Here is a 24,932-nt window from a genome sequence, read left to right on the forward strand (position 1 = left end):
GGACAGTTCAACCTCTTTGCTGTGTGGCTGCTGCTGCTGCTTTGACATTAAAATGCTTTTATTCTGGAATGAGTGAACAGTAGCTTTACACATTGAACTTGACTGCATGCAGCAACAGAAGAACCATCCACAGCCACCAAGTCCCCTTACTGAAGGTGCACTGTACCAAAGTTTCAGGATTAGCATGACTTTGTGTGTATGTTGGGGGTGTGAGCAAATTAATGGAAACTCGTATGTCACAGTTTAATAGAATTAAACAAATGTAATCTCTTGGTCATCAGTTATATTTAACTGGTTCTAACTTCTTGGAAGCGTTTGTGAAGCATTTCAGCATGTTTCACCTTGAACTGCTGAAAAAATGTTTTGGAGCTTTTCTATTTGGAAAAAGTGGAGCCAGACAATGCCTTTATTCACATATAAATAAATCAAAGAGGAGCTTGTCCCAATAACCCGTTTGCCAGTAGAATGTTTGAAAGTTTGGTCTTGTAATAGAAAACCAAAAGAAAATGTTTTGGTGCATTTGTGGCCTCGACAGAAGGTTGGACCTCAGAGTGCCGTCCTACTGTAAGCCTCCAAACAGAATCCAGAGACCCTCAGCGGCTGCAAACTCCTTAATGTGGAACCAGAACGTGGCTTCACAGCTCTGTGTTTGGGGTGCGGTTGCCGGTTGGACCTTTACACTCCTTGTGGAAGTCACAGCCATCCAGCAGGTGGCGATATGTGACCCTGACATCTCGATACAGCGGTGCATCCTCCTCCAGTCCTGGGAACCGAAGTGGGGTTTCATTGAGGAGCATTTGGACCCTGGGGCCTCGCTGACAGTCGTACAGAACAAACAGCAGGTTGGCAGCGTATGGGACCAGCCGGCTGCTCCGGAAACTTCTGCCTGTGAGTCATGACGGGAGAAAAATGCTTCAAGTCCAGTTTGAAGCTCTGGTCTGAGGCTGGATGGTGGATTTCATACCGTGCTGTGTGTTGTAGTTATGTGAAGTGGGCGGAGCCTGTTCCTTGTAAAGTCCCAGCAGGGCAAGAAGGGGGAGGAGCGTCTCAGCGTGTCCCACCTGGATAGAGGCTGGTTCAGGTGAGGCTTCAGTGGACCTGATGGGCACAACGATCACACTGATCAACAAGTCCCCCCCCCAAAAAGTGAAGCCGGTCATGGCCTTTGACCCCAGACAGTTTCAAACGAACAACTCACCCATGATACACAGTGGTGTGTGTAGACTACAACCCCTGGCACAAATTATGGAATCACCGGCCTCGGAGGATGTTCATTCAGTTGTTTAATTTTGTAGAAAAAAAAGCAGATCACAGACATGACACAAAACTAAAGTCATTTCAAATGGCAACTTTCTGGCTTTAAGAAACACTAAGAAATAAAAAAAAAAAGATTGTGGCAGTCAGTAATGGTTACTTTTTTAGACCAAGCAGAGGAAAAAAATATGGAATCACTCAATTCTGAGGAAAAAAATTATGGAATCACCCTGTAAATTTTCATCCCCAAAACTAACACCTGCATCATATCAGATCTGCTCGTTAGTCTGCATCTAAAAAGGAGTAATCACACCTTGGAGAGCTGTTGCACCAAGTGGACTGACATGAATCATGGCTCCAACACGAGAGATGTCAATTGAAACAAAGGAGAGGATTATCAAACTCTTAGAGTAAATCATCACGCAATGTTGCAAAAGATGTTGGTTGTTCACAGTCAGCTGTATCTAAACTCTGGACCAAATACAAACAACATGGGAAGGTTGTTAAAGGCAAACATACTGGTAGACCAAGGAAGACATCAAAGCGTCAAGACAGAAAACTTAAAGCAATATGTCTCAAATATCGAAAACGCACAACAAAACAAATGAGGAACAAATGGGAGGAAACTGGAGTCTGTGACCGAACTGTAAGAAACCGCCTAAAGGAAATGGGATTTACATACAGAAAAACTAAACGAAAGCCATCATTAACACCTAAACAGAAAAAAACAAGGTTACAATGGGCTAAGGAAAAGCAATCGTGGACTGTGGATGACTGGATGAAAGTCATATTCAGTGATGAATCTCGAATCTGCATTGGGCAAGGTGATGATGCTGGAACTTTTGTTTGGTGCCTTTCCAATGAGATTTATAAAGATGACTGCCTGAAGAGAACATGTAAATTTCCACAGTCATTGATGATATGGGGCTGCATGTCAGGTAAAGGCACTGGGGAGATGGCTGTCATTACATCATCAATAAATGCACAAGTTTATGTTGATATTTTGGACAATTGAAAGGATGTTTGGGGATGATGAAATCATTTTTCAAGATGATAATGCATCTTGCCATAGAGCAAAAACTGCAAAAACATTCCTTGCAAAAAGACACATAGGGTCAATGTCAATGAGCAGATCTGATTTGATGCAGGTGTTAGTTTGGGGGATGAAAATTTACAGGGTGATTCCATAATTTTTTCCTCAGAATTGAGTGATTCCATAGTGTTTCTTAAAGCCAGAAAGTTGCCATTTGAAATGACTTTAGTTTTGTGTCATGTCTGATCTGCTTTTTTTCTACAAAATTAAACAACTGAATGAACATCCTCTGAGGCCGGTGATTCCATAATTTTTGCCAGGGGTTGTAATTTGACTGGGGTGGCCCACAGATTCATAAAACTAAAGAATGAGTTTGAAAATAAACTAATTGACTTAAATATCTACATGCATAACAAGTTTCAGTCACGTTATCTTTGAGCCAAATATGCTAATGAGAAATGTGGAGCCGTCAGAGTCCAGGGAGAGCTGGGAGGGATGTCACCAACCTGCGCGGGCGTCCGGCTCTGTCCAGGGTCCTGAAGATGTGATGGAAGAGAGGACAACTGGACAGACTGTTGATACCATGACCATGTGAGCGCTTCCAGTACTGCTTCAGGTCCAACTTGTACTCTAGAACCTGAACTGAGACACAGGTCCGGTGACTAACAGATTAAAAAGAAAATCAGAAAGTACTCCAAGACTCAAATCATGTTCTCTCAAGTGATAAGAAATATAGTCCATTTCACAAAATGTGGGGAGCTCCACATTTCTTTCAGAAAATCAGGAGCCCGCGATGTTAACGTTTGGCAAAAAAAAAAAAGCCAGACTTTGATGCTGTAATGCTGCATTTTGTACCTTTGCATCATTGTCATCAAACAGGAAGCACCACGGTGAATGAACAGATTTGATTGACAGCTCATAGGAGCACAAGAAGAAAGCCGCCTCCACCAGATCTACAGCACACAGAAAAGTTCACTTAAAAAACAAAACAAAACAAAAAAAAAAGTTCAAGAACTTGTTCTAGTTCTGACCAGGTGTGAGGCGCTGCAGAGGAAGGCCCAGTCTGTTTGCCATCCTCCTCCTCACTCCCTCCATCTCCTCGCCATGTTTGAACTTCTCCACTTCCATCAGCGCTGTGTGGTTGTTCTCCACGCCTTCCACGTAGTAACGGCAACGCTCGAAGAAGCGCATCAGCTCGTCATCCACCTTGTGGCTGTACACAAAATCTGAACAGAGACACAGTAAGACAGACCAAGAACATTCTGGAAGGTCCTACATTTCCCACAATACTTAAGTCACATGGTCCTGTCCTACAGGCTCCAAACCCCTGGGACCCTGAACAGGACTAAGTGGGATCAGGCCTCTGGGACAGGACTAGGTGGGTTCAGAAAATTAACAAATCAATGCTCCTGTTCCTGAGCTCACAGATGGGTCCAAACTGAGAGCACACATACTGGTGGCACATCCACCACACGATGGAAACGCTTTGAGTTGGTCCCAGGCAGACAACCTGTCCATGTACACCTGTCCAAAGTACCCATTGAGCTCAGGGATCTCCAACCCTGTTCCTGGAGAACACCAAGTCTCCAGCTAATTAAGTCTGATTCCACAAAGGTGACTTGGAACGTCAAGTGACCTGGTAACAGCCACTTCTATCTCGAAAAAGACTTGAGATATTAACACCAACCCAAAGCTAAAATCATTTTAGCATATTTTCAATCAAGGCAGCCATCTTTTCAGCCATTTTGGATTTACGTTTCTGTCCTCTTAGATTAACAGCAGGATTTAGCTTGTTCACAAGATAACGTTCTGAGCTCATTTTAGCTCCTGTGTTCCTCACTTCTAACTTCTGTTTGGGCCGGTTTGTCATTTTACTCAATAATTTGATGTTTGTAGCTCTGCAGCAACAACACAGTGCTGATGTCACAACATCAATAAGCATTAAGCCCCGCCCTCTCCCCCAGACGGGGGTGGCCCAGGGTCTCACCGTGCTGGTTCCAGTGCTGCTGCAGACCCTGCTGAAAGGCCTCCACGCTGCTGAGGCATCTGTGCTTCGAGCTGCTCAGGAAGCTGATCCTCCGCTGCCGAAAGTTCTCCTCCATCAGCAGAGAGGGAAACAAGATGGCCAAACGCTTCGCCAGGTGGCGGAGGTCATCCCGCCCCTTCTCCACCAGCTGACCTGAAGACACACGATAACAAGTCACACTTCAGGACCCCCCCCGGCTTGAAATGTGACTGTTTGTTTGTTTTTCAGGAATATTTCAGAATATTCTAAGAAATGTTTCTGTAACATACCAGCAGTTTTAAAGGGGAAAAGTTTCAAGAATATTCTGGCATATTAAAGGTGATTTCAGTGGTTTTGTCGGTTTATAATGGTCCAGTGACGCTACCGCGGTGAGTCACAAAACATTCCAACTGCTCCAACAAACGCTTTAAAAAAAAAAAATTATCTATTCTGACACACACACACACACCTTCAACTGCTTAGTCCAATTAACGGTCGCGGGGGGCTGGACCCAATCCCAGCAGACATAGAGCGCGAAGCAGGGTACACCCTGGACAGGATGCCAGTCTGCTGCAGAGCCACATATAGACAAACAGATTCACACCTGCACACACACCTATGGACATTTTTTAAAGTTTTGAATCCACCTAACCTGGATGTCTTTGGATGTGGGAGAAAGCCAGAGCACCCGAAGAGAACCCGCAAACTCCACACAGAAAGGCCACAGGTGGGAATCGAACCCATGACCTTCTTGCTGTGAGGCAACAGTGCAAACCACTAAGCCACCGGTTTTATTTTTTTAAATTCCAGCATTCTGGTCGGAATATTCACTTTGCCAACATTACTATTCTTGATATTATCATGTACGGAATTCTTTGTTATCATTCCAGCATTTCCATGGAAATGTTCTGGAGCAGGGGTGGGCAACTTGTTGCAGAATGGGCCAAGAGGGTGCAGGTTTTCTTTGCAGCCACTGATTCCACCAGGTGATTTCACTGATTAATATCACTTTGAGCAGATGGAACCAGTTAATCAGTGAAATCACCTGGTGGAATCAGTGGCTGCAAAGAAAACCTGCACCTTCTTGGCCCTTTCTGGAACAAGTTGCCCACCCCTGTTCTGAAGTATTCCACAGGATTAAGGGATAGTTTCAGGAATGTTTTTGTTTTTCATGTTAACATGATTATTTCTGACATCATCATGTATTTACATTTTCATTATCATTCCACCATCTCCATGGAAATGATCTGGAATATTGTAGAGGATTAAGCGATAGTTTCCGGAATCATTTCAGGAATGTTTTGCTTTCACTTTGTTAACACTATTATTTCTGACATTATCATGTAATTACATTTTCATTTTCATTCCAGCATCTCCATGGAAAATGATCTGGAATATTCTAGAGGATTCAGTGATGGTTTCCAGAATAGTTTCAGGAATTGTTTTATCACTTTAACATTATTATTTCTGACATTATCGTGTAATTACATTTCCATTATCATTCCAGCATTTCCATGGAAAATGATCTGGAATATTCCAGACGATTCAGGGATGGTTTCCAGAATAGTTTCAGGGATGTTTTTGTTTATCACTTTAATATTATTATTTCTGACATTATCATGTAATTACATTTTATCATTCACGCACCCCCACAGAAATGTTCTGGAGTATTCCAGAGGATAACTTTCAGGAATGTTTCGAAATATTCCCGGTGTGTTCTCACCGTCCATGTCCTGTGTGAACCACATGACCCAGTGGTCCAGGACGGAGCCTGTGGGACTTTCGGTCCGGACCAGCTCGGCCAGACTTTGGATCCGGCGGATGTTCTTCTGGGTCGGGTACCGGCTGCCGTGCCGGATGACGGCGGTGACGTGGACCGGAGAGCAGCGCTGCTCCGCCGGAGCTTTTAAAACCGACCGGTTGACGAACAGAATGTCCCGCAGCAGCTGCTGGTTCATGTCCTCGTACCGAGTCTTGGTACCGAAACGTGCCGCTATAAGCGGTACCTCTGGTACCGGCGGGGAGGAGCAGCACAGGCGGGTCAGCAGCAGACTGAGAGCCGCCGACACCAAAGTCCTGCTGGATATAAACACACGCGGCATGTCGGTGGTTCCGGCCCACTAAAGAACGCTTCGTCTGTTGATGTTCCGGGTTCTGTTCACACCTCCGAGCTCGTTTCATCTTCCAAGCGTCATGACTCCGCCCAGATACGCCTTTCTATGCTAGCCCCGCCCCCTCGCTCTATTGTTTTCTTTTAAATAAATATAAGAAACAAGTTCAAAATCCACAGACACGCACACAAAAAACACACCTAAAATAAAATACTACAAAAAACCCTACAATCTCAAATTAGCATATTTTGTTTGGTCATGTCTGAGAGTCCATCACAACACGGAATCACCTGGGCCCTGGATGGCAAACACCCAGACACACAGAACATCCCCCCTCTCCAAAGTACAGATGAGGACCCCCCCCCCCACAGTCAATTGTCTCCTTTTTTGCTGGATAACTATGGAGCTAAATCCAGGCCAAACGTTTTGTAATCTGAAAATTAAAAAAAGATTGAAAAAATACATTTTGAAACTCAAAATTCAATGTTTGTTCTTGAATTTTATAATCATTTAAAAAGTATTATTAAATAAAAATAAGTGTAAGATATATATTTTTCAGTTTAAATATATTTTTGATCCAGCTCTGTAATTATTTTGATCAAATAATTTATTTTCATTCATATTTCTTTTTCTTTTTTTCACCTTCAGATCTTTTTTCACTTTCAGATCTTATTTTTTCAGTTTCAAACTTTTGGCCCCGTTCTGGCGTGGGAGGGCGTGGCTTCGATTGAGAGGGGCGTGGAATTGTGAGTGACAGGAGAGCAATCAGTCCTCACATGATGTTGCTTTCAGGAAACGTGGGTACTTTGTTGCAGTTTTCAACAAGTCCCACAAATGTCTCCTGAGGAATCCCAGCCCATTATTCTCTCAAGATCCTCCAGATTTGATGGTCTTCAAGCATGGACCTTAGTCTAGTTTACCCCACAGATTTTTTTCAATGTGATTCCTGTACAGGCCAATCGATAATGCTGGCTTTGGTCTTCTGGAGGTAGTTATATATTTAAGGTTGCTGTAGTGTTACAAGACAAAGCGATGACCCAGACCCAGTTTTGCTGCTAACTGCTTGAGGTTTTCTTTCCATGATTCCTTCCTTAAGCAACGTCTCTGTGGCCAAAGAGGTCTAGTATTGTGTCACCTGACTAAAGGCCATGCTTCCAGTATACATAATCTTTCTTCAGGTTGTCCTTAGCATACGCCAGCCTGTCTTGAAGGTGTGTCTTCTGCAGAATAAGTGGTGTTTTCTCGGTTTGCAACCTCGCAGTCCACGCCTGTCCAAGGTTGTAGTGATTGTCCCGGCTATGTCATTCACTAGTGTCTTGGCAGTCGTTCTGGGGTGTGTTTCTCTTTGAATTTCTTGATGATGCTTCTCACTCCAGTTCTTGACACTTGAAAACGCTGTGATAACGCATTCTCTTGCTTTGTGAGCATCAACAATTATTTTTCTGAAGTCTCACGCAATTTATTTTGATGCTTAACCAAGCGTCATTATGTCTGCCTCCAAAATCAAACCAGAACGTTTAGAAATGCTGCATTGAAAAGACATTGTTCTGTTAAAAAAGCACTTGAGACAATTTTTGAGGAAAACATTAAATTTTATAGGGGGGCTAATAATTTTGTCTTCATGTATCCATCAATCTGCTGCAGGCAGATTAAATGTGGGCATGTCCTTGTCCTGAGGTCACCGGTTAGAGTCGAGACCTATGGTCAAGACAGGACCCGAAGCCTTGGTAGCTCACAGATCTACGTAGTTTATTTCAAGCTACGTGTAACGTCAACCACACCTGCTCCTATTTTCCATCATCCTGCAACAAGTCAAGGCATGTCCAGCAGGTGGCAGTATTCAGCAGGTCTGCTGTCATGGTTCAAATAACTTCAAAAACAGGTCAGAAATGATTGAAGTTTCATTTTATTTTTGTTGAAATGAAGCATCCAGACAAACAAACAGCAGCTGTTTTTGCTGGATACAGACGTGTCACGAGTCTGTTAGAAATAGGACGTGGGATCGGCGTTGTCACACATCTGGACGTGGACATGGGAGATGATTACTGGGAAAACCGTCTGCATGGGCAGCATGGTGCCAATCCTCTCACCCTTGCATAGAGTTCCAGAGGTTTTATCAGGATCAATGGGGAACAGCTTGAAACACAAACCTGCAGGACACAAAGTCTCATCAATATCTACATCACTAATGTAATTGATTAATAATTCATAAATAAACTCATGACTAACCAAATCAATCACTTATTGGCAACTTCCCTTCAGTTAGTGAAACCGAACCAGTCTATCATGTTGCAGGAAGTTGGCGACTGATGTTAGCATTGTTAGCTGAAGTAATCACTCAGATATGCATTGTGACCTCACCTTCTCCTTCTAGGTTGATGCTGTTGTTGATGGCTGTCTTGTTGGGGTCGGTGAAAACGGTTACTCTTCCCTTGAGAGTCACGTTAAACGGCACGTAGACAGTTGATCCGTCATCGCACACAACGTCCACGCCTTTATGCAGTCCGTGCACCCTGCAAGCACAGAACATAAACAGTCTTCACATTTACGACTTTGTTGTGTTGGAGATATTTGACAGATCATTATTCTTCAAACTAACAGGATACATTTGCTGAACTTGTGGTCAGTATTTATATGTGGTTAGTGGTTAGCGCTGTTGCCTCACAGCAAGAAGGTCATGGGATGGATTCCCACCTGTGGGCTTTCTGTGTGGAGTTTACATGTTGTTCCTGTGTTTGCGTGGGTTTCCTCAGTGTGCTCCAGGTTTCCTCCCACATTTAAAGACATGCAGGTTAGGTGAATTGGAAACTTTATAATTGTCCAGGTCTCCCTTGCAAAAGAGGTCTTGAACTCAATGGGACTAACCTGGTTAAATAAAGATTAAATTAAATTAAATTAAATATACCATGGCTAGGATACTGTGTGTTTCCTAAAAAATGCCAACATGATTTATGACTCCAGATTTATAACCTTCATTGTCGTGGGCTAATGTAGTACAACAGATAACTGTAAGAATCATTCAAATCCGGTTACAAGCACCAAAATTTGACTGTGTATACCTTTTGGTACATACTGCAGAAAAATAACATTAGCCATTTGAATTTTCAATAGGGGGCCAAGTAGGGGTCAATTGAAGAACTACATAGGGGTAAAAAAAATGCTATGCCACATTATGTGTCTGATCACAGAGATTCCAAAAAGTTATAGTTTGGACTATCTATAACTGAATGTTCTGGAGTTATGGGGCAAAAACAGCAAGAATGGTGACAAAGGTGACAAAATTTCAGTTTGTACAGTGGTCAAAAGTTAACCCCTTAACGCCCATCGTCGCATATATGCTACAATCTCTGACTCAAATATGCAACTTACCAAACTGACCTGTATGCCCGTTGTCGCGAATTTGCAACATACCATCATTATTATTATAACATTATAACATAAAGTCATTACCAGAATACCCAATATTACTATCTAGTTTTTGTGCAAAAGTGAAATTAATAATCTCAACATTATGTACCATCTACTTAAAGGCAAAAACACACAACATTTTTTTATATACAGCTGTATAAATTCGGGCGTTAAGGGGTTAAAGTTGCTCCAGTTTTGGTAAAACGTGGTGCAAATTATTTTGCAAATAATTTCCTCTGCAAATATTTTGTCTTCTGCTACACTAATGGAGCGAACATCGTCACAGGCTAAGATTATGTTCAAATTAAGAAAATAAAAAATAGTAATTGTTCTTTGGCCCAATTAACAGATCAGGAGTTAAACTACCAAACTGCGAGACTGGGGTTTGATCCCAGATGTGTGCCTCAGACTACGTGTCTCAGCTGCTGAGCACCTCAGATGGTTTTCGGCCAATATTTTGTGTGCAACACTGAGATGTGTGCGGTCTTACCGTATGTCTCCATAGTGGCCTGAACCAAAGCTGTCATTCGTCCTCCTGTGGTTGTCCGTGTTTCCACTGCAGAGCTGCCCGAACCTGACAGCACTGCACACGGAGAGGACCACTGGAGACAGGAAGACGGGCAGGCACAACCTCGCAACTCATTTGGATAAATAATGCTAACTGCTCAAACTAGGCGTGGCAAACTGCTAGCTATAGGGAACCCTAGTCTCGTCTGAGGGTGGGTGATAAAGGGGTTAAATGATAGAGCATATGACACATATGACGTACTTCCGGGGACATCCCCAGTGTCCTTATTCACATTAAATCTTGTTAAGACTTACCGACACAACATCTCCCATTTGTCTTGTCTTCCCTTCTCCACTGGGAACCTGAAAAAACCTGCACTTTTCGCAACTGCTTTGGTGATTGCAGCCAAAAAACAAAACAGTGCACAATTTTTCATCAGAAGTGATGCTGTGTTTGTGCAGGCTGTCCCCAGAGGTGGTCAAATCCCGCGATATCATGCAGGGGTTCAAATGAGACTGCAGTGCACAATTCACAGTGCTTCACTTTTTCCACATTTTATGTTACAGCCTTATTCCAAAATAAATTAATTTTTTTCCCTCCAAATTCTACTCACAAAACCCCATAATGATAACATGAAAAAAGTTTTTTATTTTTATTTTTGCAAATTTATTAAAAATAAAAAAACTAAGAAATCACATGTACATAAGTTCCATCATGTTGGATGCGGAGTGTCGGTGCACAGCGATTTTTCGGATACAGCCATTTTCAGAATCTGGATACGGATCAGGATTCTGGATCAAGATTTTACTTTTTACAGGCTTTGAAGGATTACGTCATTACTACTTCACAGATTCTCACCATATTTGCACCACATATAGATATTAGGGCATGGAAGACTCCACTGAAATCGGAAGGTGATCCAGTTCTGGTGTCGCAACGAGATGAGCTACCTGTCGAGAGGAACTCCACTGCGCAACTATGCATGTGCACGCACGTGCAACTCTTTCTACCCCGTACTTTAACACCTCACCCATGGAGTTGACCTCCCCCACCAAAGAAAACCCACGTAAGATTTATCTTTACATAAAATACAGCAATACGTGTCTTTTTAATTTTATAAACTAATTTGCATGTACACGCTGGCTTTAAAGCAGAATATTGTCATTACATGACAATAGTACAACAGTACATTTTATTGGAGGCTAAAATGAATATTTTTATTGTGATGAACAATTTATACATTTATTTGCCTGTCAAAATAAGCTATCTTTTTAAAGAATCATATATTCAGTCAATCAAAGTGAAGCGCGATAGGGAGGTCAACTCGACGGGGCGCTCATTTCAACAGAACACCAGATTCTAGATCAAGAATTCACTTTATATAGGCTTTGAAGGATTACGTCATAACTACCTCACAGATTCTTAACAAATTTGCACCACAGATAGATATTAGGGCATGGAAAGCTCCCCTGAATTTGTCACCACAGCAGCATGTCTGAGATGGAGTCTCTTCACCCAAAGTAATCAAATGGATTAATGGGATTATTAACCATCAGATAAGGTAAAACCTCTTAAATCATTCTAAAGTCAGTTTTAAGCAGAAACAAGGCAGTTTGAAGCATAAACTTGGCAAAACTGCGACGCTTTGAAATGACGGACGCACAGTGGAATGCATCAGCTAGCAGCTTGTGTAGCCGTGGCACTCTGATTGCTTCATCCGTCTTTTATGATGAAATAATGCTGAATTTATGTGGAAATGATTGTTGTACAAAAGCTTCAGATATCTGCCACTGAGACAGATGATGACTGGAGTGCAGTTTTAAACAGAAACAAGGTGATAATCCGTGAACCACAACTGATGACGCATGCACAGTGAAGGAAGGACAAACTGATTTTTAGGGGGGAACCATTCAGTCTGCAACACCAGATTGGCGGACATCAGAAATCTCTGATTGCTCTTGTTTTTAATGAATTTGCAAAAACAAAAAGCAAAATAATAATAATAAAAAAATACTTTTTTCATGTTGTCATTATGGGGGTCCTGTGATTAGAATTTTGAGGAAAAAATTAATTTCATCCATTTTGGAATAAGGCTGTATCATAAAAAAGTGTGGAAAAAGTGAAGCGCTGTGAATTCTTTCCGGATGCACTGTATTTATAGTACTGACTGGTTCCGTCCTCCTCCTTTGGAGGAATTGTTTAATATGCTGCTATGCTCATTTTTAGGCATGTTTAATTTTTGCCACATAAAATTTTATTCATGAATCATTTTTAAGCCCAAATTGTTGTGTGTTGAGGGGGGGGGTTTGGCTGGGCATTTTGGTGTTCTTTTCTTTTCTTTGCTCTCCAGGTGGTATGCAAACTGATTTATTGTCTGTGGAGAAGGTGCTGGCAGAAGAGTCCTTCACCCTCATCAACGTGATGTGCAGCACCTGTGGATGGTGCTCACGTGCGACCTTAAAGACTTTCAGCTGAAGCAGATAATGAGATGGCGTTCTGCATTTAAGCTATGTGTGATTCGAGCAGAATTGCCGGGAACTCGACCTTGTGATGTTCATTTGTGAGAAGCTGAGGACCGCGCCTGGGTTTGACACATCGTGCCTGTGAAGGAGGACGGGTGAGGGACACATGCTGTCAGCACACATCAGAGGTGATTGATTGTCTGAATAATTGTTAACAGTAACTTGGTATTTTGTTACGCAGTATATTTGAACATTGATGAGACTTGTGCAGCTCGCTTCTCACGGCCGTGGCATGCGGACTGATGATCCTCCACCTGTTGTGAGAAGCTGGTCATTTATATAAAGCTTAAATTCAGACCTGAATGTGTTGCTGATAGTGTGTGCCTTTGAAGGATATTAGTTGTAGCTGCTGACTTACCTCACCTTTTCTATCCTTCGCAGAGTCGGTTTGTCGTGTCCACCTGGGGGGTGTTTGGCAGTGAACGTGGGTCCAGAAGCGCCGGGCTTCGATCCTTTTGGGCGCTGGAGAGTGTGCCGTCCTTCACTCCGCCAGATAGATGCATTTTTATGTTTGTACACTTTGTATTGCACAGAAGGGGGAAAATAAATTGTTTTGTTATTGGAACCACTTTCTGGTTGTTTTAGCACTGGGTTCCGTCAGACGCAGGTCCGCTCCTCAACCCGCGTCGACACATAACACAAATGTTGTGGTGTTTTCACTGATATGCAAGAAGCGTGATTGTAACTGAAGGGAATTACTGTAATATAGTTCAGTTTGAATTTGGCAGCTGCTAAGGAATAAAACAAAAATCAGAAAATACAGCTGTAAGAAACATATGACTTCTGGGTAAGACCGAGGACACGCTCATTAATGGGATCACTTACCGTTGTCAGTGAGAATAGAAGAAAAGCTTAAATGTTTCTTACGGAGCAGAGCTGCAATCAGAACGATTTCTTTGCTCATTTTGACACAAAAAAAAGGACTTCGTACAGTTTGTGCAGTCAGACGTGGTTTTTCATGGGTTGCAGCTTCGTTTGCAATACAATTACACAACAACAGAGATTTTTATCAGCAGGAAAGTTAAACAGTCTGCGATTCTATTTATTTTAAATCCATGTTCCAGTACTTTATCTGGAAAAAACCCTGAAAGTAAGAGAACTCAGGACAGTGAAAACAAAACAATAAACACACAAAAGCACAAAACAAATAAACAGGAAACTGTTAAACTTTGTTTTACAGGAGTCAGATGAGGAAGATGACTGACGTGAGAGAACGTCATTTAGTCCATGCGGTGTTTCTCTGGACATGTTGAGGAACCCAGACTGGTGAAGGACACACCCACTTTCACCTGGCCCAGGACACGCCTATGTTTCACCTGGATGCAGCAGCTAGACAGTTACTTTAAAGAGGTAGGGATGGGTTGGTTGTCTGCTTGGGTGGTTGTCTTCCAGGTCCCACAGTGTTTCTATGGTGTGGTGGATGTGGTGATACGCTGGACAAGCACATGCTCTCTGACCTGATTTCTGCAGTGCATCAATCAAAAGCACCTGGACAGCACTCGCTGAGTGTATTCCTCCTCCAGGCCTCTCAGTTCCCAGGATGTAGAGCTGATCCTGATCCATCATGTTGCCAAAACCATGTTCACTATTCCTTATTGGTTTAGTGGAGCAGATAACTGTAACCATCATGTACAACCCCTGGGCAAAAATTATGGAATCACCAGTCTCAGAGGATGTTCATTCAGGTGTTTAATTTTGTAGAAAAAAAGCAGATCACAGACATGACACAAAACTAAAGTCATTTCAAATGGCAACTTTCTGGCTTTAAGAAACACTATAAGAAATCAAGAAAAAAAGATTGTGGCAGTCAGTAACGGTTACTTTTTTAGACCAAGCAGAGGAAAAAAATATGGAATCACTCAGTTCTGAGGAAAAAATTATGGAATCACCCTGTAAATTTTCATCCCCCAAATTAACACCTGCATCAAATCAGATCTGCTCATTGACAATGACCCTATGCCATGACATTGACCCTATGTGTCTTTTTGCAAGGAATGTTTTCGCAGTTTTTGCTCTATGGCAAGATGCATTATCATCATGAAAAATGATTTCATCATCCCCAAACATCCTTTCAATTGTCCAAAATATCAACATAAACTTGTGCATTTATTGATGATGTAATGACAGCCATCTCCCCAGTGCCTTTACCTGACATGCAGCCCCATATCATCAGTGACTGTGGAAATTTACATGTTCTCTTCAGGCAGTCATCTTTATAAATCTCGTTGGAAAGGCACCAAACAAAAGTTCCAGCATCATCACCTTGCCCAATGCATATTCGAGATTCATCACTGAATATGACTTTCATCCAGTCATCCACAGTCCACAATTGCTTTTCCTTAGCCCATTGTAACCTTGTTTTTTTCTGTTTAGGTGTTAATGATGCCTTTCTTTTAGCTTTTCTGTATGTAAATCCCATTTCCTTTAGGCGGTTTCTTACAGTTCGGGCACAGACGTTTACTCCAGTTTCCTCCCATTCGTTCCTCATTTGTTTTGTTGTACATTTTTCGATTTTTGAGACATATTGCTTTAAGTTTTGTCTTGACGCTTTGATGTCTTCCTTGGTCTACCAGTATGTTTGCCTTTAACAACCTTCCCATGTTGTTTATATTTGGTCCAGAGTTTAGACACAGCTGACTGTGAACAACCAAAATCTTTTGCAACATTGCGTGATGATTTACTCTCTAAGAGTTTGATAATCCTCTCCTTTGTTTCAATTGACATCTCTCGTGTTGGAGCCATGATTCATGTCAGTCCACTTGGTGCAACAGCTCTCCAAGGTGTGATCACTCCTTTTTAAATGCAGACTAACGAGCAGATCTGATATGATGCAGGTGTTAGTTTTGGGGATGAAAATTTACAGGGTGATTCCATATTTTTTTTCCTCAGAATTGAGTGATTCCATATTTTTTTTTTCCTCTGCTTGGTCTAAAAAAGTAACCTTTACTGACTGCCACAATCTTTTTTTTCTTGATTTCTTATAGTGTTTCTTAATGCCAGAAAGTTGCCATTTGAAATGACTTTAGTTTTGTGTCATGTTTGTGATCTTTTTTTCTACAAAATTAAACAACTGAATGAACATCCTCCGAGGCCGGTGAGTCCATAATTTTTGCCAGGGGTTGTATTTCTGGAAACAAGCACCAAAACCGGCACACATACTCCTTAGATACCTTACTTTTTTGTAAAAACCAACTGGCCACTTCAATTTTCAACAGGTGACCAGGTAGGGAACAATTGAAGAATTACATAGGGGTCAGAATTTAAAAATGCTCTAATCATATTGAAAACTACACCACATTATTTATCTTAATGTAAGGATTCCAAAAAGGTATAGTTTGGACTATCTATGACTGAATGTTATGGAGTTATGGGGTAAAAACAGCAAGAATGGTGACAAAGGTCAATTTAAGTTTGTACAGGGGTCAAAAGTTCAAGGTGCTCCAATTTTGGTAAAAAGTGGTGGAAATTATTGGTTGAGCAATAGGTGGTCTCCAAGTAAAGGTCAAACAATGTCAACATCCATTGAATTCTATGACATGTTATGTTACCCAGTAATGTGACAACTAAGCATAACACATGGTGCAAATGAATGTGAGGCACCATTGTAAAGCACTTTGAACTTCTGAATCAGATTTAAAAAAAAAAAAGTGCTATATAAATGCAGTCCATTTAAATGTAGGCAGGAAAAACGAATAAAGTTCCCTTGAGCAAGGCCATTCGAGAGGTGATGGGCTTGAGTTTAAAGCAGTGGGTTAGGATGCATCCAAAATTGCTTCCTGTTGTGCACTTGAGCTGCACTGACGTTGAGAATTGTTTTCATCTTTGGGTTAAAATGCAAACATGCTACAGAAATGCATTAAGGTGAAAAAACCGCATCCCCAAGATGGCAGAAAAAAAATATTGCAGGAAGGAGCTTGATGTCCGCTAGCATGGGTACAGTTACTTCAAAAACAGGTCAGAAATGCTAGAAATATTATTTTACTTTTCTTGAATGAAAAGATCACAAAGGAGAATTATATTTTCTTATTAAGCATCCAAACAAACAATGTGTTATCATATTAGCTGTAATTAGCAATAGCGTGGTTCAGATAACTTCAAAAACAGGTCAGAAATTATTTAAATTTGATTTTTGTTGAATGAACAGAACACAGCGGAGCATTACATTTTCTTATAAAGCATCCAAAACAAACAAACAATGTGTTGTCATATTAGCCTTAATTAGCATTAGCATGGTTCAGATAACTTCAAAAATAGGTCAGAAATGATTTAAATTTTATTTTTGTTGAATGAAGAGATCACAGAGGAGCATTACATCTTATGAATCATCCAGACAAACAAACAGCAGTTGTTTTTGCTGGCTACAGACGTGTCACATTAATGACTCTGTTACAAGTAGGATGTGGGATCGGACTTGTCGCACATCTGGACGTGGATGTGGGAGGTGATTCCCGGGTAAACGCTCTGCATCGGCAGCATGGTGCCGATCCGCTCACCCTTTTGCAGAGTTCCAGATGTTTTGTCAGGATTAACATAGAACAGCTTGAAACACAAACCTGCAGGACACAAAGTCTCATCAATATCTACATCACTGATGTAAATGATCAGTAAACTCATGACTAACCAAATCAAGTACTTATTGGCAGCTTCCATTCTCTTCTTTTCCCTCATTAATATTTCTGACTTGTGGTTAGCACTTTTGCCTCAGAACCAAAATGTTGTAGGTTTGATTCCTTTGTGGAGTTTGAATGTTCTGCTCGTGCATTTCCTCCCACTATCAAATTAGCTTTGATCTGCTGACAACATTATCACTGTGAAAATATGACGGGGAGCCTGGTCACACCAAAGAAACGCCTAATTCACCAATTTCATTAATACCATTAATGAGGTGAAATATTTCATCAAAGTAAATTGTGCTGTTTCTTGGATTCAGTTCAGTGTTCATGCTAAAACACGTAAAAATATATGTGTTTTAGCTGATGTTAGCACTGCAGAGCTGAATTGAGTGAATCTATCATGGTGCGGGAAGTAGATGGACGGTGTTTGCCTTTCCAGAGAAACTGCGCCAATCTACTGTGGTGCAGGTAGCAGTAGGCGACTGATGTTAGCATTGCCAGCTAAACTGGGTCAATCTGTTATGGGGCAGAAAGTAGATAAGCGGCTGATATTAGCATTGTTAGTGAAACTGAACCAATCTATTATGTTGCAGGATGTAGGCAGATGATGTTAGCATTGTTAGCTGATGTTAGCACTCAGACATGGGTGGCGAACCAACCTTCTCCTTCGAGGTTGATGCCGTTGTTGATAGCTGCCTTGTTGGGGTCGGTGTAAACAGTGACTTTCCCATTGAGTGTCACGTCAAACGGTGCATAGACAGTCGATCCATCATCGCACACAATATCCACACCTTTATGCCATCTGTTCCCCCTGAAAGCACAGAACATTATTTCAAACAGTCTTCTTATTTCTGACTTTGTTGTGTTGGAGATATTTAACAAATCATGATTCTTCAAACTAGCTGCAGATTTATTTTCTGAATTTATGGATAACGTGTTTGCTAAAAACGCTGACATTATCACTCCAGATTCACAACCTTCATTGTTGTGAGCTAATGGAGCTAACACCGTTACAGGCCAAGTTCATGTTCAAATTAAGAAAACAAAAAATACAAATTGTTCTTTGACCCAACTGGCAGATCAAAGTCAAAGTCAGCTTTACTGTCAATTCTTCACATGTACTAGACATACAAGGAATCGAAATTTCATTTCTCACCTTCCCTCGGTGATGACAGGACAAGACACTTCGACAATAAGGACAAGTATTTAGTATTTACAGTGTATGTCTGAGGTAATGGTAAAAGTAAAAGTGGAAAGTGCAGTAGTGCAAACCATTTAGTATTTGTAGCAGCAGCAGATTTTTGTTAAGACACTGTGCAAGTGGTGTGATGGTGATAAAGTGAAACAGTGCAGGCCATTGTCATGGGCAACAGATATCACACACACACACACACACACACACACATATATATATAAAAATTGTGGCAGTCAGTAATGGTTACTTTTTTAGACCAAGCAGAGGGAAAAAATATGGACTCACTCAATTCTGAGGAATAAATTATGGAATCATGAAAAACAAAAGAACACTCCAACACATCACTAGTATTTTGTTGCACCACCTCTGGCTTTTATAACAGCTTGCAGTCTCTGAGGCATGGACTTAATGAGTGACAAACGGTACTCTTCATCAATCTGGCTCCAACTTTCTCTGATTGCTGCTGCCAGATCAGCTTTGCAGGTTGGAGCCTTGTCATGGACCATTTTCTTCAACTTCCACCAAAGATTTTCAATTGGATTAAGATCCGGACTATTTGCATGCTATTTGCAGGCTATGACATTGACCCTATGTGTCTTTGTGCAAGGAATGTTTTCACAGTTTTTGCTCTATGGCAAGATGCATTATCATCTTGAAAAATGATTTCATCATCCCCAAACATCCTTTCAACTGATGGGATAAGAAAAGTGTCCAAAATATCAATGTAAACTTGTGCATTTATTGATGATGTAATAACAGCCATCTCCCCAGTGCCTTTACCTGACATGCAGCCCCATATCATCAATGACTGTGGAAATTTACATGTTCTCTTCAGGCAGTCATCTTTATAAATCTCATTGGAACGGCACCAAACAAAAGTTCCAGCATCATCACCTTGCCCACTGCAGATTCGAGATTCATCACTGAATATGACTTTCATCCAGTCATCCACAGTCCACGATTGCTTTTCCTTAGCCCACTGTAACCTTGTTTTTTTTTCTGTTTAGGTGTTAATGATGGCTTTCGTTTAGCTTTTATGTATGTAAATCCCATTTCCTTTAGGCGGTTTCTTACAGTTCGGTCACAGACGTTGACTCCAGTTTCCTCTCATTCGTTCCTCATTTGTTTTGTTGTGCATTTTTGATTTTTGAGACATATTGCTTTAAGTTTTCTGTCTTGATGCCTTGATGTCTTCCTTGGTCTACCAGTATGTTTGCCTTTAACAACCTTCCCGTGTTGTTTGTACTTGGTCCAGCGTTTAGACACAGCTGACTGTTAACAACCAACATCTTTTGCAACATTGCGTGATGATTTACCCTCTTTTAAGAGTTTGATAATCCTCTCCTTTGTTTCAATTGACATCTCTCGTGTCGGTTGTCATGATTCATGTCAGTCCACTTGGTGCAACAGCTCTCCAAGGTGTGATCACTCCTTTTTAGATGCAGACTAATGAGCAGATCTGATGTGATGCAGATGTTAGTTTTGGGGATGAAAATTTACAGGGTGATTCCATAATTTATTCCTCAGAATTGAGTGGGTCCATATTATTTTCCCTCTGCTTGGTCTAAAAAAGTAACCGTTACTGACTGCCACAATTATTTTTCCTTGATTTCTTAAAGACAGAACGTTAGTTTTTAGTTTTGTGTCATGTCTGTGATCTGCTTTTTTTCTACAAAATTAAACAACTGAATGAACATCCTCCGAGGCCGGTATATATATATATATATATATATATATATATATATATATATATATCTCAAGAGTTAAACTACCAACCTCGAGGCTAGGGTGTAATTCCAGGTGTGCACATCAGGATGCCCCTGGGAGCCTGCCTAGGGAGGTGCTCCAGGCACGTCTAGCTGGGAGAAGACCCCGGGAAAGACCCAGGACTAGTTGGAGAGATTATATCTCCACACTGGCCTGGGAACACCTCAGCATCCCCCAGTCAGAGGTGGTTAATACAGCCTGGGAAAGGGAAGTTTGGGGTCCCCTGGTGGTGCTGTTGCCCCCACGACCCGATCCAGGATAAGCAGTTGAAGATGTATGTGTATGTATGTTTGTGTGCGTTAGACTACGTGTCTGTGTCCTCGGATAGGTTCCAGTCCTCGACTGGAAAAGTAAGCTGTGATGGACAGATCTCCCCTCCAGGGGGAGTCATAGAGTCTGATCCGTCTTGCGCTCCTAAAACGAACGGCCAGTTTTGGAAGGTGGCTGCGTGTTTCTGGTTTCAGAACGAGGCTCTAAACCTGACATCTCAGCTGCTGATTACCTCAGATGGTTTTAGAGAAATGGTTTACATTTTCTTCATAAAAACTTTGCAATATCAACAAAACATCTGCATCCAGACCACGGCTTTGCACACTCATGGCCATCCTGTACCGTAGCAGGAATGTGATATGGTTCCGGTCCCATTCCAGAATATTTTCACCTTTGCAATGGACAGACTGTGTGTAACATTGAGACGTGTGTGGTCTTACCGTGGGGCATGATAGTGTCCCGCACCCCATTTGTCACTCGACCTCTTTCGGTTGGTCGGGTTTCCACTGCAGAGCTGCCCGAACGTGACAGCATCGCACACGCACAGGACAGCTGGAGACAGAAAGACAGACAGGCAGACATACAAATATGACATAATCATTATTTATTATTTAATCCAACTTTCTTTATTGAATTTTCAACAATATGACATACAATGATGACAATTGTAAAAAGAAACAAATTGCAATAATGAAAGACATGTCAAAACCCTCACCCCATACCCATCCACCCACAAAACCCAACAGGTCCAGACACAAAGACACAGCAGAGAACCAGTCCCTGCTTGTACAACATAAAGATATACAGACACACACACACACACACACAACACACATATAAAGGGGGTGACCAGTGCAGTTAAAAATATTTATATTAGTTATTATGAATTTTAAAAGATTGAAAATAAGAATTAGAAGTGAAAGACAAAATTATATATCACCAGTCTAACAATCAAAATTTTATCCAATATTCGCCTCCGAATTATTGTTAATGAATCCACCAGTGATACAAATGAAAACCAAGTTTTTTTTATTTATTGAGGGAGCCCTTGAGTGAGAATCTAATCTTTTCCAATTTTAAATTTAAAAGTACATCCCTCAACCAGTGGTTGTGTGAAGGAGGGTCAGAAAGTTTCCATTTAGATAGGATCAAGGATCAATCTCCGGGCCAACAAGGTAGTGAAAGACAGAGCCCGTTTCAGGGGGCTTGGAATATCGGCATCAAGTGACACACCAAATATGGCAGACACCGGGTTAGGACAAAGAGTGTGACCATACGCCTGGCTGAGTGTGTCGAAAATATTAGTCCAAAAAGTGGTTAGTTTGGGACAGGCCCAAAACATGTGAGTGTGGTTAGCTGGTGACTGCCCACATCTATTACATTTGTCAATAACCGACTGATAAATCTGAGACAATTTCGTATTTGTGTAGTGTACTCTATAAAAAAACTTTACATTGGATCAATGAATGGCGTGCACAGATTGAGGATGAGTGTATCAATTTCGAAGCTGATTCCCATTGTTGTTCAGAAAGTCAGGTTCATTTCCTCCTCCCATACCCTTTTGGTTGAAATAAATGACCTTGGCATAATTTCATCAATCATATGAAACAAAACTGAAATGCAGCCTTTCCATTGAGGATTTACACCTAAAATATTATCCAAACAGGTTTCAAGAGGTCTGTTAGGGTAGTGGGGGAATTGTTTTTTGACGAAGTCCCTTATTTGAAGAAAACGAAAAAAGTGAGAGTTTGGCAGTTGATATTTGACTGAGAGATCGGCAAAAGAAGAAAAGACATTGTCACTATAAAGATCTTTAACTTTACAAAGGTCCCTATCATACCAAATTCTGAAGACCACATCTGTAACAGAAGGGATAAAGTTACAATTTCCAAATATAGGGGTTAAAGTAGAAAGACAATTCAAACTGAAGTTCTTTCTGAATTGTCTCCAAATGGCAAGGGTCTGTTTAACAATGAGATTATCCTTGACGACAGTTAGTGAAAGGGAAAGCTGGGAGCACAGTACAGAAGGCAGTGAATAACGACTAGACGCTTTCTCTATTTGCACCCAAATCGACAGCGTACCTACATCCTTTAACATCTAATATAACATTTTCTGAATGTTAGCAGCCCAATAATATTTTCTGAAATTGGGACGTGCAAGGCCACCTTCAGCTTTGGGCAAAAACATAACAGATTTACGTATTCTAGCTGGCTTTCCGTTCCATAAGAATTGGGATATCTGTTTATCCAACCTGTCGAAGAAAGATTTAGAGAGAAGTATAGGAACATGTTGAAAAAGATATAAAAATTTTGGAAGGATGGCCATTTTAATTAAGTTCACTCAGCCTGCCAATGACAAAGGCAAAAGGGACCAACGTTCAAAATCTCTTCCTACACTGTCTAAAAGTGTCAAGAAATTCATTTTTAGCAAATCGGAGAGAGAAGATGAGATAAAGACACCCAAATATTTAAAGCCAGATTCTGTTATCTTAAAAGGAAAAATATTGAGGTAGTGCTTTGGCTAAGGAATTAAGTGGGAATAGTTCACTTTTTTGATAGTTTAGCTTATAACCTGAGAATGTTCCATAATTATCCAAAATGTTAAAAAGTATGGGAAGTGAAATCGGGGGGTCAGAAATGTACAGAAGCAGGTCGTCTGCATAAAGGGACACTTTGTGAGTAGAACCAGACCTAGTAATTCCTCTACTTCTGTCTTCAGATCGCAAAAAAATGGCCAAAGGTTCGATGGCAATAGCAAATAATAAGGGCGATAAAGGACAGCTCTGTCGCGTTCCTCTCCCAAGACCAAAGGGCTGGGAGAGGGTATTACTGGTCCGTACTGAGGCCATGGGTAGAGAGTACAAAAGTCTAACCCATGAGATAAAATTTTTGTCCAAGCCAAATTTGTCCATTACTTCATAAAGGAAGGTCTACACACGATCAAAGGCCTTCTCTGCATCGAGGGCTACTATGACCTTGGGGGATGAAGAGCATAGGGTGTGGATTATGTCCAAAAGACGACTAGTGTTATGGTGAGAATGGCATCCGATTACGAAACCTGTTTGATCTAAAGAAATTATTGAAGGTAGGATACGTTGAAGATGGGAAGCTAGAATTTTAGAAAGTATTTTAAAGTCAACACTGAGGAGTGAGATGGGCCTATAGCTACTACAGAGGAGGGGATCATTGTCTTTCTTTAAAATTAGAGAAATTGTGGCTTCAGATAAGGTGCCCGGAAGGCAACCCTTGGAGAAGGCTTCAGGGTACAAGTCCTTTAAGAGTGGGCCTAAAATATCAGAGTTTGCTTTATAATATTCTACAGAATAGCCGTCTGGGCCAGGACTTTTTGATAGTTTCAAAGACTTGATAGCTTCTTGGATCTCAGACTCTGTTACCGGATCACCTAAGCCCTTGACAGAATTTTTTATCAATTTGTGGAAATTCTATATTCTGGAGCCAGTTCTGGGCATTAGGTGGAGAAGCGGCGCGGTACAAGTTAGAGTAAAATTCAGCAAATGCTTCATTAACGCTCTTAGGATCATAAACAATCTCACCATTAGGTCGTTTTATAGCTGGAATCAGGGTCGGCCTGGGAACAAATTTCGGCCCTGGCATTTTTCCTCTGGACCAGCCCACTATTGGCCTGACTTTCCACCCCCAAACACGCACATCCACCCGTCCATACTGAACCCCCAATGAACAAATACTATACACCTAAACACCATGAGCACACACCTAAACACACACTTCCACTGTCATTTCACCTTGATCATAGTACAAAACGCGTTCCCGGCGCCACGAGGGGGAGTCCTGATAACATTAAAGGCAATTACATATTTTGACGAAATTACAAGTTTAAATGACATACATACACACACACATATATATATATATATATATATATATATATATATATATATATATATATATATATATAAAACATCATGAGGTTTATGTCACAGAAATCCTACTTTACAATCACAGTGCAGTCATTGTTAAATTATTTCCTTTTGCATTTATAATAAACATTTGTATTTATTTAGTGTTTGTTTTTCTGGTTGAAATAAGATATAAATAATCTACCAGACTTCAAAAAATATACAAGTTTCCATGTTATTTTATTTGTCTAAAAATAAATGTCTGAGGTTCCTTATGTTAAACAAGAAATTATCGAATCTGAAATAACAGGTGGTTTTAATACAGATGAAAGGTTTCTAAAGAACCATTTATTGATTTATTTACCT

At 41.0% G+C, this 24,932-nt stretch overlaps 3 protein-coding genes and 1 long non-coding RNA gene across 6 annotated transcripts in view; 1 reads left to right on the forward strand and 3 right to left on the reverse strand.

The window, feature by feature from the left end:
- Positions 1-424: 424 nt before the first annotated feature.
- minpp1b (multiple inositol-polyphosphate phosphatase 1b) lies at positions 425-6,465 on the reverse strand. The gene is made up of 7 exons (XM_034194257.1): positions 6,016-6,465; positions 4,275-4,466; positions 3,319-3,513; positions 3,143-3,240; positions 2,794-2,924; positions 965-1,098; positions 425-886 (listed from the first exon to the last, which is right to left on the reverse strand). Exons 1-7 carry the CDS (start codon positions 6,392-6,394, stop codon positions 636-638), a joined length of 1,380 nt encoding a protein of 459 aa, XP_034050148.1. The 5' UTR covers positions 6,395-6,465; the 3' UTR covers positions 425-635.
- On the forward strand, positions 3,508-13,723 carry LOC117531250. The gene is made up of 3 exons (XR_004566590.1): positions 3,508-3,636; positions 12,132-12,135; positions 13,713-13,723. It is a non-coding gene; the product is annotated as an uncharacterized LOC117531250 (long non-coding RNA).
- LOC117531249 (leukocyte cell-derived chemotaxin-2-like) lies at positions 8,266-13,863 on the reverse strand. Its single transcript, XM_034194265.1, has 4 exons — positions 13,709-13,863; positions 10,302-10,413; positions 8,765-8,916; positions 8,266-8,553 (listed from the first exon to the last, which is right to left on the reverse strand). Exons 1-4 carry the CDS (start codon positions 13,743-13,745, stop codon positions 8,387-8,389), a joined length of 468 nt encoding a protein of 155 aa, XP_034050156.1. The 5' UTR covers positions 13,746-13,863; the 3' UTR covers positions 8,266-8,386.
- Positions 13,864-16,803: 2,940 nt separating this feature from the next.
- Positions 16,804-24,932, reverse strand: part of LOC117531248 (leukocyte cell-derived chemotaxin-2-like) — a 31,879-nt gene continuing 23,750 nt past the window's right edge. For all 3 annotated transcript variants that reach the window (XM_034194262.1, XM_034194263.1, XM_034194260.1), the window contains exons 2-4: positions 21,127-21,238; positions 18,114-18,265; positions 16,804-17,394 (exon numbers count right to left, since the gene is read on the reverse strand). In XM_034194262.1, the coding sequence (XP_034050153.1) occupies positions 17,228-17,394; positions 18,114-18,265; positions 21,127-21,238 (431 nt within the window). In that variant the 3' untranslated portion in view covers positions 16,804-17,227. The remainder of the gene's footprint in view (positions 17,395-18,113; positions 18,266-21,126; positions 21,239-24,932) is intronic.

Source organism: Thalassophryne amazonica, chromosome 18 (assembly GCF_902500255.1).
Source record: "Thalassophryne amazonica chromosome 18, fThaAma1.1, whole genome shotgun sequence".
In the NCBI taxonomy this organism is placed as follows: Eukaryota; Metazoa; Chordata; class Actinopteri; order Batrachoidiformes; family Batrachoididae; genus Thalassophryne; species Thalassophryne amazonica.

Excerpts from the sequence above, each read along its gene's own strand:
- minpp1b (XM_034194257.1), bottom strand. The coding sequence starts at position 6,394 with ATGCCGCGTGTGTTTATATCCAGCAGGACTTTGGTGTCGGCGGCTCTC. Across the intron at positions 3,514-4,274 it reads GCAGCACTGGAACCAGCACG|ATTTTGTGTACAGCCACAAG; the intron begins GTGAGACCCTGG and ends GTCTCTGTTCAG. Across the intron at positions 887-964 it reads TAACTACAACACACAGCACG|GCAGAAGTTTCCGGAGCAGC; the intron begins GTATGAAATCCA and ends CATGACTCACAG.
- LOC117531249 (XM_034194265.1), bottom strand. The coding sequence starts at position 13,745 with ATGAGCAAAGAAATCGTTCTGATTGCAGCTCTGCTCC. Across the intron at positions 10,414-13,708 it reads TCTGATTGCAGCTCTGCTCC|TGGTCCTCTCCGTGTGCAGT; the intron begins GTAAGAAACATT and ends TCCTGTCTCCAG. Across the intron at positions 8,917-10,301 it reads GGCCACTATGGAGACATACG|GGTGCACGGACTGCATAAAG; the intron begins GTAAGACCGCAC and ends CTGTGCTTGCAG.